The sequence below is a fragment of the Canis lupus genome, chromosome 10, assembly GCF_003254725.2.
Source record: "Canis lupus dingo isolate Sandy chromosome 10, ASM325472v2, whole genome shotgun sequence".
NCBI classification, from domain to species: Eukaryota; Metazoa; Chordata; class Mammalia; order Carnivora; family Canidae; genus Canis; species Canis lupus.
This window is the reverse complement of record NC_064252.1, coordinates 47,625,583-47,638,221: the sequence shown is the minus strand read 5'-3', so window position 1 is coordinate 47,638,221 and position 12,639 is coordinate 47,625,583. Positions and strand designations below refer to the sequence as shown.

Genomic DNA, 12,639 nt, shown 5'->3' with positions numbered 1-12,639 from the left:
CCTTTTATTTCATTATTACCTTGTGTATGTGTATGCAGCTTTATTCTACTTAAGAAACAGAAACTTTAAATTTTACTATTCAAAAAATTTTGGATCTTTAGATCATTTTATTTTGCATTTGTTTGGAACATTTTGTCATCGAGTACATTTATCTTGAGTCTTAGTTTATAAATAGTAGGCAGGAATTACCAGCAGACTGACAGCTGAGATTGGCTCACACCCTGAACAGGAGGTTGACTATTTTTTCCCTCCATTTGTCCCTGAAGCAACTTTCTAATTCTCTTCTCACAGATGCCTGTCACCTAGAAACTGTAATGTGACTAAATGACTGCAAGAAAAAGTAGCTCTTTTAGTAACAAACTGGTCCTGCTTTCACATATGGTATATCAACCATTTCTTCCAAGAGAAACAATATGATCTGAAAGCTGTGCTTTTATGATCATTGGGACCTGGGAAAGCTATGAAGAGACCTTGGAACAACATACATTTTCTTTCAGCAAGCATGCACTCAGATCTAACTTTCTCACTCCTATAGATACATTTAAAAAAAAAAAAACCAAAGTGTTAGTGCCTGTAGGCAAATTAAAATATATCTGCTTAAGTTAACTAGAAAACAAGGGGGGGATCCCTGGGTGGCTCAGCGGTTTAGCGCCTGCCTTTGGCCCAGGGCGTGATCCTGGAGTCCCTGGATCGAGTCCCGCATCGGGCTCCCGGCATGGAGCCTGCTTCTCCCTCTGCCTGTGTCTCTGCCTCTCTCTCTGTCTATCATAAATAAATAAATAAATCTTTAAAAAAAAACAAGGGGCATCATATGTAATAGAAATGCCAGAAGGCAGGACGCCTGGGTAGCTTGGTGGTTGAGCATCTGCCTTTAGCTCAGGGCGTGATCCCAGGTTCCTGGGATCGAGTCCCACATCAGACTCTCCACAGGGAGCCTGCTTCTCCCTCTGCCAAGGTCTCTGCCTCTCTATGTCTTTCATGAATAAATAAAATATCTTTTTAAAAAATGCCAGAAGGCAAGAGGTCTGGCCATGCATGACTGGTGTTTGTGAACTAGTCAGAATTCTAATCCTTTTGACTGGAAAAAGAAAGGGAGTTTCAATATGGTGCTCTTTAAAAGTCCTCCAGGTGCTAAAGTTTCATGATTCCATCACCTCTACCTTATTAATCTTAGCAATAAATTATCGCCTATACATTTGGGATTCTTTAGTACCATCTTCTGCACTATGGCTGTATATCAGGAGTCCCTGGGAGCTTTTTAGAAGTCCAGATTCCTGGATCTCCCTCCATATCTGCTGGATCAGAATCTCTGTGACTGAGGTCTTTTTCTCCTCCTTTTTTAAAGTTCGTTAGGTAATTCTGAAATTCCCAGCCTCCCACTGACCATGGACTTGCATGTAGGAGCTAGAGACACTTGGTTGCCAAACATTGCTGACCTAAACCTAAGAATTCATTGAGTTCTAAAGTTCTTACTGGCAAGTACCTTAGCTTTCCATTTTACAGTACCAGAGGACAAAATGAACTTCTGTCATTATACTCTACACCAACTAGTAATATTCAAAGACTAGCATCAAACCAGATACCATATTTCTTCTACATCCTTCTGTACCTACAAAAGCAATTCGTAAAATCTTTGATTGTTAAACAAGATACAAAAAGAAAACCAAATAGAGAAAATACGAAATCCTTTGGTTAAAGATGTTGGCTATTTCTACAATACAGATTAGCAGTTCCTGCAGTAGTTCTAAGAGAGATAGGTTAGCAGATGGATATCCCATCACTAGTGCTCGTGATCTGTGATTTGTAGGAACTACTAGTTCTAACTAATGAGTTTGAAACATCATCAGGTAAGAAGTAGTAAAGGGATATTTTGAAAGTAAAATTCAGGAAAGCCAGTAAAGAAAGTGAACATTGTACTCTCATAATTTTTTTTGGAATAAATCAAAGTGAGATTGCCTTATAGATAAAGCTTCATTCTTATTTTCTCCAGTCCATTTTTTCATTTTTCTCCATTTTTTTCCTTTTTTTTTTAACCTGCTAGACTATGGCTTCTATTCCTCCATTAAAACCCCTGTTAGTGTTGGGGCACCTGGGTGGCTCAGTCTGCTGAGTGTCTGACTCTTAATTTCAGTTAGGTCATGATCTTGGGGTTGTGAGACCAAGCACCATGTGAGGCTCCACACTACGTCTGTTTAAGATTCTTTCTCTTCCCTCTCCCCACCCTTTCTAAAAATAATAAAAAAGTTAAGAAAAAAAAAGACAACTCTGTTAATGTCACCAGAGATGTAGCATATTTCCACCCAGTAGACCTTCTCTTTCAAGCTCCTTTTACAGGCTCTCAGCATATTTGATACACTTGACCATCCATCCCTCCTTGAAACACTCTTCTGTTTGCCTCTTGACTCCACATTTTCATGGTTTTCTTCCTACCTTGTAAACCTATCTTCAGTCTCCTTTTCTAACATTTATTTCATATGACCTCTAAATTTGGAGTTTCTCAGGACTTGGTCCTGGCCCTTTATTGTCTCTTTAATTTCTTTTTAAGTAATCTTATCCATTCCTATGGAATTTTTTTTTCATTCCTGTGGATTTAACTACCATAGCAGTTATTCATCCCAGATTCCCCTCTGCCGCACAGTATTTTATGGCCTCTTAACACTCTCCTGTTGGACATCTTTTGACAAACTTTCCATAGTTGAACTTCTGCAATTCAGTTCTTCTTTTCATTGCTGTATACTCAGTTGTTCAAACTCTAGAGCACAGGAAAACATTCTTTATTCCTCCTGTTCCTTTGCCCTACTATCACATCACTTAGCACTGTATCCCAAGCTAGCTTTGTGATTTTTTTTTTTAACTATATCTCAGTAGCACTATGACTATTTACTTAATTATTTTAGCTAATTCTAAGGAATAAATTTAGTAAATGACCAATGTGATGTGCTAGTTATATTCTTTTTAATAAAATGCTCACATACCCCAAATCTTGTATGCCATCATGTGTGACATACTTTCAGAAACACTGAATCAAGTCCCACATCAGGATCCCTGTGAGGAGCCTGCTTCTCCCTCTGCCTATGTCTCTGCCTCTCTCTCTCTCAGTGTGTGTGTCTTAAAAATAAATAAATCTTTAAAAAATATATGTGTGTGTGTGTGTGTATATATATATATATATATATATAAATTAAGTGATGTTACTCCTTACCTTAAAACTCTAATAGAATTTATTACATAAAGATAAAATCCAGTTTCCTAATTTTGTGCCCCCAAGGCCTTGCTGCATCTGTCTTTGTCTTGGTTTATGCCACTTTGCTCCCCATTCACCTTGGTAAAGCCACTGTGATCATCTCCCAGATCAAAGAACAGAACTCTTTCACATCCATCTTAGGGCCCATACATGCTGTTCCCTTATGCCATTTATCTCTACCTTAGTTCCTTCTCCTATTTTAGGTCTTAGTTAAATGTTACTTCTAAGAAAGTACATTTCTGACTGGTAACCAAAGTAACTCTTCCTCACTTAATTATTTTCTACTATAGCCTTGATTTTTTTCCTGCCACTTTATTATTATTTCATTGGTCATTTTCCCTTTTTGTTTTTGTCTTCCTAACTAAAATGTAAAATTCATAAGGGTAGGGGTATGCCTGTCTTGTTCAGCATTGTTTCCTTTTGTCTGAAACAGTGCATGATATAGTAATATTGTTGAATGAATGCTTGTCCCTGTAATTAGAGGCCTACATCAGTTTATAGAATGCCATGTCTATGGATTGCAATATAATTCTGGAACTAATCCCAAAATAAAGGATTGAGCTGGATGAAGAAATGACTCATGTAGTTAAGGCCTGCCAAGCAGAGGTAGCAGCATGTATAAACGCTTCAGATCTACAGAGGAAACCAGTATGAGTAGTGTAGCCAGAATGATCAAAGATTAACCAAAAGAAGTAAGCAGGAGTCCACCTTCATTCATTTGCTTGTAGATACATATCCAGTTATCGCCATACTATTTGTTGAAAAGACTATTCTTCCATTGCATTTTATTCACACCAGTGTCAAAAATCAATCGACCATAAATGTTCAGTTTATCTCTTAATTCCCAGTTCTAACTTGTTGATCTGTATGTGTATCATTATGCCAGTACCACACTATCTTGATTCTATAGCTTTATAGTAGGTTTTGAAATCAGGAAGTGTGTGAGCTCTTTCTTTACAAAATGAAAAAAACAGAGCCACAAAGCCCAAGGTTAAGTAAAAAATTAGCAGTCAGAACTAGACATCAGGTAACCTGATTCCCAATCTTTCTTTTTTAGTATCTTTTATTACAAATTAGTACAAATGCTTATGAAATCCAAATACCATAATGAGCACTCATTACTCAATGTGACTTTTCTTAACTGGAAAAAAATAAACATTTGAAGACTCCTGTGTGCTTCCTCAATCACATTCCCAAATTTCCCCAGGGGTGGTCATTGTCTTTAATGTATCTATCCGTGTGTGTTTTTATGTAAGTTGCACATGTATTTGTATGTACAGATGACATATACGAGTGTTTTGCAAGTTTTGAGATTTTATATACTATATGTAAAATTGTTTAGCTTTTTTGTTCAACTTAAAATTTTGAGATCCCACATTAATATGTATGTTGCTAGTTCATTTAATACAACTACTATGTAGTGTTTCATTATATAATATACACAATCCATTTTCTTTGGACAAGTAAGCCGATTTTCTCCAGTTTCCAGACTTACCAAACAAAAGCTGCAAAGCACAATCTTACATATATATATCTCTTTATCTATATGTGCTAGACTGTCTTTAAAATTGGAATTCCTGATTGTATTCGCATGCTAATGTTGCCTTATGAAATAACTAGATTGGTAAAACCATTTTAAATGCAAATAAGGAATATATAAGAGTTCTGCATCTCACTTTATCAGACCTTTTTCCTTTTCTCCCAACAGATAAATGTGTCAAGTATGTCATCATCTAATATTCACTACCCTGATTAATAATGAAGTTGAGCATCTTTTCTGTGTTTATTAACCCCTTTGGTTTTATCTTGAATTACTTATTCATATACGTTGACCGTTTTTCCTACTGGGTTTTCTTTTTCTTACTGATTCATAAGAGTTCTTTACATGTCCTTTGTCTTTTATGTACTGTAGATATCTTTTCTGTAATTTGTGCTACGTCTTTTCACTTTGTCTTTGTTTTGATAGGTTTTTAAATTTTTATGTTTTATGCTTTGTTTCATTCTACTCAGCAATTATTTGTTGAACACTTCCTATACACCATTCTAACAAGTATACAGCAGTGAGCAAAGGAACAAAAATCCCTGCCTTCATGAAGCTTACCATTCTAGTTGAGAGAAGAGAGAACAAAGAAACAAATGAATAAAACAAAGTATGTCAGAAGCAGTAGGTACAGTGAAACTTAAGACAGGGAAAGAATGAAGAGGCCATATTGAAATAAGGATTGTTTTTTTTTTGTTTTTTTTTTGTTTTTTTTTTTTTAAGGATTGTTATTTTAATAGGATGGTCAAAGAAGGCTTGTGAAGGTGACATTTGAGCAATAGCTTGAAGGAGGTGTTTGGGCATAGGGCATAGCAAGTTCTAAGAAAATAAGATAGGAGCAAGCCAATCACATTCAAGCAATATCAAAGAGGCCAATGTGGCTCAGATTAAATGGGTGTGGGAGGAGTATAGTAGTAGATGGGGTCATCAAGGTCATGGAACAAGGATCTTGCAGGCCATTGTAAGGATTTTCGCTTTTCCTCTTCCCCTCAGAGAACTTCGAAGAAGTGATATAATCTGACTTTAGGCTGACTCTAGCTCTTTTGTTGAAAACACTATGGAAGACAGCAGAAACAGTATTTGGGCTTTCTTCTTATCCAAAGGAGAAAAGATAACAGTATGAACAGAGTATTACCAGTATAAGAGTAATAAGTGGTCAGATTCTAGGTAGATTTTGAAAGTCAACTTGAAAACATTTGCAGATAACTTGGTTGTATAAAGAGAGAAGACTATGATTTTAAACCTGAGCATCTAGAAGAACAGAATTGTCATTTATCAGGATTAAAGTGATTGAAGAACCAGTTTTGGGGGTGAGAGGGTACGTGGGGAGATTGGAAGTTCTGTTTGGGGCATTTTTTGACATCCTTGTTAGTCCTTCAAGAAGAAATGTTGAGTAGTCAATTTGACAAACAGATTCAACTTGTGCAGTGGAAAGGTTCAGGGTAAAGCTATAAATTTGGGAGTCCTCAGCCTATAAAGAGCATTTAAGGTCATGAGGCTGGATGAGATCACCAAGGGAATTCAGGCAGATTGTAGATGAAGAAGTGGTCCAGGCCATGCAGATGTTAAGCCAGAGCATTTATATATTTTTTAAAGATTTGATTTACTTATTCATGAGAGACAGAGAGAGAGACACACACAGACACAGGCAGAGGAATAAGCAGGCTCCGTGCAGGGAGTCTGACATGGGAATCCCCATCTCCAGGACCACACCCTGGTCTGAATGCGGTTCTAAACCTCTGAGCCACCCGGACTGCCCAAGACGCCAGGGAATTTATTTATTTTTTTTTTATTTTTATTTATTTATGATAGTCACACAGAGAGAGAGAGAGGCAGAGGGAGAAGCAGGCTCCATGCACTGGGAGCCCGACGTGGGATTCGATCCCGGGACTCCAGGATTGCGCCCTGGGCCAAAGGCAGGCGCTAAACCACTGTGCCACCCAGGGATCCCGACGCCAGGGAATTTAATAGGAACCAGTTAAAGAGACTAAGTAGGGCTAGTGAGCTAGGAAAACAATAAGCCTGAGGTGTCCTGGAAGTCAAGTGGAGAAAAGTGTTCTCAGGAGGAAGTGATCAACTGTGTCATGATGTTTATAGGTCAAGTAATATCAATACTTGGAATAACATTTGTATTTTGTAGTGCTGTGGCCGTCAGTGACCTTGACAAGAGCAGTCAATGGAATGAGAAGGGCAGAAATCTTAGGCTCAAGAAAAGGGAGGAAAGGAATTTGAAGCAGGGGGCATAGGAAGCAATTACTTACCTTCATTTAACAATCACTTTTGAATAATGAAACAGCAAATATAGCTAGATTTTTTAATTTATTTATTTATTTATTTATGAAAGACACACACACAGAAAGAAAGAGAGAGGCAGAGACACAGGCAGAGGGAGAAGCAGGCTCCCTGCAAGGAGCCTGATGTGGGACTGGATCCCAGATTCTGGGATCATGCCCTGAGCCCAGGGCAGACGCTCAACTGCTGAGCCACTCAGGCGTCCCTGTAACTAGATATTTTAAGTGATTATAATTAAGGTTACTGAGAAGAATTTCACAGATGCTAAATAAGATGTGTACTAATATGAATGCACTTCAGGTGTATTAATTACAGATTTAGTACATTCCTGTGTAAAAACAAACCTTTTATCAAGTCAACGTAGTTCCCAATTTCTCTAAATTCTCTATTCCTAATTTAAGGTTTTATCCTTTTTTAAAGTTGATTATTTTCTGCTTTTTCTGCATTTATGGAAATGGCCTGAAGACTTACCTCCTTTATTTGTGTTAGATGACATTAGATTTTTCTAATGATGAATCCTCCTTTTATTAAGATATATCCTATTTGGTCACATAAGGTTTTATTATTATTGTTACTATTTTTTGTTTTGTGTGTTTTAAAAATACATTGATTCATTGTATTTTATTTTGGTGGGTTTTTTTAGTCCGTATTTTACAGTAAGACATTTTTTTTCTTTGCATATGAGAAGATTATCTGTTCCTTGAAGATTTAAGAAAGCTACCTTGGAAAGCATCTGGGTTTGGTTCCTCTTCTAAAAAGAGAACACTTGGGGATCCCTGAGTGTCTCAGTGGTTCGGCACCTGCCTTTGGCCCAGGGCACGATCCTGGAGTCCCGGGAATGAGTCCCACATTGGGCCCCTGGCATGGAGCCTGCTTCTCCTTCCTCCTGTGTCTCTGCCTCTCTATGTCTATCATAAATCAATCAATCAATCTTTTAATAAATAAATAAATAAAAAGAGAACACTTAATTACCAGCTTAAGTTCTTTGATAGTTATTGGTGTATAAAGCTGTTCTGTTTTTGGTTTTTGTTTTTTTGTTTTGGTTTTTGTTTTGGTTTTTTTTAGATTTTATTTATTTATTCATGAGAGACACAGAGAGAGAGAGACAGGCAGAGGGAGAAGCAGGCTCCATGTAGGGACCCTGATGTGGGACTTGATCCCCAGCCTCCAGGATCAGGCCCTGGGCTGAAGGTGGCACTAAACCCTTGAGCCACCCGGGCTGCCCTGCTGTTCTGTTTTTTTATCTGTTTTGGTAATTCATTTATTTTCTAGAAAACATTCATTTTATCTGTGTTTTCAAATGTATAGGATAAAGATTTTTATTGTGGTTTTTTTTTAATCTGTTATATCTGTAGTTATGCCATCTTATTCATTTCTAATATTCTTTTCCTAATTGCTTTCGCTCTACATGTCTTTTTTTAGTACGTTTTTCAGAGGACAACTTTTTTTAAATATAAAATAAAGCAACCAGCTTTTTATTGATCTTCTCTAGTTTATCAATTTCATTGAAACAACTTTATTCTGTTTCTCTATTCCCCTTTAGGTTTACTCTCTCTTAAGTTGAAATGCTTCGTGTTGCATTTCACGAGACTTTTATTTTTTTATTTTATTTTTTTTAAGATTTTATTTATTTATTCATGAGAGACACAGAGAGAGAGAGGGGCAGAGACACAGGCAGAGGGAGAAGCAGGCTCCATGCAGGGAGCCCGATGTGGGACTCGATCCTGGGTCTCCAGGATCGCGCCCTGGGCTGAAGGTGGTGCTAAACCACTGAGCCACCCGGGCTGCCCTAATAAGACTTTTAATGTCAGTTTGTCCCATTATTAATGATGTTAAGGTTGATAATTTTGGTTAAGGTGATAATTGCTAGTTCTCTCCATAATTAAGGGGGCCTTATTCTCTTTGAAGTTACTAAGTAATCCATAGGGTAGTACTTGGTGCTGAATGAGCATTGGGTTACCCAACATCATTTCACCTAATAAGCTTAACAACCATTAATGATCTTTACCCTAATCAGTTGTTACACTGGTGTTGCTAATGATTTTCTAATTATTTCTACATTTATTAGCTGATACTATTTTGTAAAGAGAGTTTTCTTTTTTCTAATTTGGTGTATTTGGGAGTTTTTTGTTGTTTGTTTTGACTTGTTTTCAAATTACGATTTTTCCTATTTTTCAGGGTAATAACAGTCAAAATCATTATTCTTTTTGATGCTCAAATTTTCCCCAAATGTAGGAACCTTTACAAACTGGACGTTTTAACACATCTCCATTAAGCTTTGGGTATTTCTTTGCTTTCTCACATGCTTATTTTTAACTCTCCTGCCCTGGTCATGGAATTAGCCATTTATTAATGGTACTGTCTTGACCAAAAACTGTCCAGTGTGTTTCTCCAGTGTGCAATTTTTCTGCCTTTAGAATTCATTGTTCCCAGGGACACCTGGGTGGCTCAGTGGTTGAGCATCTGCCTTCGGCTCGGGTTGTGATCCCATGGTCCTGGGATCGAGTTCTGCATCAGGCTCCCTACAAGGAGCCTGCTTCTCTTTCTGCCTCTTGTCTGTGTCTCTCATTAATAAATAAAATCTTAAAAGAAAATTTGTGGTTGCCATAATGAAAGGTACATATTTCATCCTCCTGTTTCATAAGTTTCATTATTAAAATGGTTTTATGGTATGTCACCTCAAAAGTGGGAAAGAGTACCTTTTTCCACTAATGGAGTGATACTTTTCATATAACCTTAAAATTTTAAGTTAGAGTGATCCTCACCTCAGCTTCATTAGGAGTAGTATATGCCCTTCAAACCAGTAGACTATTAATATATTAAGATACTTGGCTAACATGGATAGGTTTAGCTGTATACTCTAAAGATGATGCTAACTGGCATTGTAAAACACCCAATGGGAGTTGTTGGGACAGGATTAAAACCAAAAACAACTTGGATGTTGAATATTTTAGATTTATGAATATTATATAAAATTGGAATTTATTTAAATAACTTGGATTTATGAATATTATATAATATCTCAGTTTTCCTGGGAGTAATTCCTTTTGAGGAAATATTTCAGATGATAATAGCTCTGAATTCTACTTTCATTTTATTAAGGCAGTTCTACTTCCATTTAATTGCTTACAGGGTTGTTTTGGTTTTGTGTTTTTTTTTTTTTTTTTTTTTTTTTTTTTTTTGAAGATTTTATGTATTCATGAGATCCACAGAGAGGCAGAGACACAGGCAGAGGGGAAGCAGGCTCCATGCAGGGATCCTGAAGTGGGATTTGATCCTGGGTCTCCAGGATCGCATCCTGGGCTGAAGGCAGCGCTAAACCGCTGAGCCACCCAGGCTGCCCATGGTTTTGGTTTAGATAAGCTCAGTTTATTGAAAATTTTGACCCAGAAAAAGGTTAAGGAAGTAAAATTAATTTTACTAAGTGGACAGGTATTCTCAGTTCTGTTGCCTTTAGCCCTACTTTAGCCATGGTTCGATAAGAATGAGGATTTTTTAAAAAGAAGAAGAATGGTTATTAAAAGTATCAGGAAAAAAATAAAAATAAAAATATCAGGGCCCAGCTCCCTGACACAGAATGTGTTAGAAACTGCAAGGTAGAAAGAGGTACTCTTGTTAGCTATTCTGACTTGACTTCAAAAGTTATAGTAGAATTACAGAAAAAATAACGTTATCTCAAAATGAAATAGCAATTCCTATTGCTAATTTAAAGGTTCAGGATAGATTTCTAGTGACCTTCTAATTTATGTTTCAGATGATAATAGGAAATTATTGATATAGATACTTCACCGCACTATGCTAGAGATCAACTCTAGATTTTGTGAAAATGCTAAAAAATAAATGAAAATCATATGAGCCTCTTCTATTTGGATTTCAAGTAGTTACTCAAGCGTATTAAGTATATGACTGAAGTATACACTGAATGACTTAGTCTCCCATAACAGCAATTGTTCTTAAGTGGAATCTAATCCAAATCATAAAGCATCTCCAAAAAAGTCCAAAGGAAAAATACTGAAAATTATTGTTTTTCCATTTAATTTGTTTTGGTGATACTTGTTTTATTCTTGTGTTTAATTTTAGATTGTAAGCTCTTTGTGATGTAAACTATATTTATAGCTTACATTCTCTAGTGTTTAAAGTCATGGACACACTTGTGCAATAAATATTTACCAGCTGTTAGAGGTCCTTACTAAGGCTTAGTGCCCCTCTGGCACAAATCACTGTACAGTTGTTGTCTTTGGCAGAAAGCTGATGTTGAAAATCTTGGCTAGAATGCTTTTGCTTAACCAAGACAAACCTCTGAAGTGTTGAATTAGTGAATATTTTTTTATTTGATAACAGGTTTTTGCGATACCCAAATTTTAATAATTCATGTGGAATTTACATGCTCACCACAGGTCACCTAAAGCTCTTAGCTCATTACATATTTCCAATAAGACATTGAATGCTTCTTTAGCTTTAATCTGTATCTCTGTTCATGTTCATTAATTGTCCATTATTTTTTCTTCTTTTTATAAGCAAACATGTTTTTTTCTTAAACTTAAGAAGAAGCTCTGTTTTACACAGCATTAATTAACCTTTTGATCTGATAAACAGTTCTATATGTGGGATTCCTTCTCCCCACATGAGAAGAAAATTATGGCTAATGAAGATCTTTAAAAAGACACATTTCTAAAAATATTAACTAATTAATTAATTAATTAAAAGACACATTTCTTGTAATTCTTACTGTGAATAAAATGTTGAACATTTATTAATAAAGATAATGTCTTCCTCTCTTTTTGAAATTTCCTTCCTTTTTAAGATATTGTAATACTTTGTATAACTCGGTAAACACTTTTTTCCTACCTCTTACCCCTGACTATTAAATATGTAAACATCCTTTCCTTTACTGCTTAATTTTGTATACACTTCTCTTATAGTATTTCTAAACATTCTCCAGTGCTTCTTAGTGCTTCAGCATGGTAACGACTTACCCATTTAAGTTAGTATAGCCATCAGGTGTCCACCTTATTTCGTCTACATTTTTAAATGAAAAAGAGATTATTTATTGAGCTTAAGAAACAGCATTTAAGATCCTTGAACTGAATACTACTTCATAGGTATAGACCAACATGGTAGTACTTGCAAGAAAAGGAAATAAGGATGATCTCTAAAAAGCAAAGGTTTTTCTCTCTAGTTTGAGATGTTATGATCATACCACTAAAACTCTTTCCAGGATTTTCTGCCTATTAAACAAGAAAACGAAAAACCACTTTCAGAAAACATGGATGCCTTTGAAAAAGTGAGAACAAAATTAGAAACACAGCCACAAGAAGAATATGAAATCATCAATGCAGAGGTAGGATATCTTAATGTCTTTTTTTTTTTTTAAATCTGGTTTTACCAATCAAGATGCAAATGTGATTCTAGACATAATCCCAAATCAAAATTAAACTGCTTTAGTCTTTATACTGAAAAATTTAAACAACAAGGAATAAACAGTGCAATTTTTAAAACTGAAGATCAAAATTAATTTCTGTGTTAATTCTGGTTTTGGGGAACAGCCAATTCTGTATTTTTT

General features: G+C 36.0%; 1 protein-coding gene across 9 annotated transcripts in view; it reads left to right on the top strand.

Moving 5' to 3' along the window:
• Positions 1-12,639, top strand: part of PREPL (prolyl endopeptidase like) — a 70,292-nt gene that overhangs the window by 3,966 nt on the left and 53,687 nt on the right. For all 9 annotated transcript variants that reach the window (XR_007413603.1, XR_007413601.1, XR_007413602.1 and 6 more), the window contains one exon: positions 12,295-12,417. Coding sequence is in view for 5 of the 9 variants with exons in the window: in XM_025465443.3 (XP_025321228.1) it covers positions 12,295-12,417 (123 nt within the window). In the remaining 4 variants the exon portion in view is untranslated. The remainder of the gene's footprint in view (positions 1-12,294; positions 12,418-12,639) is intronic.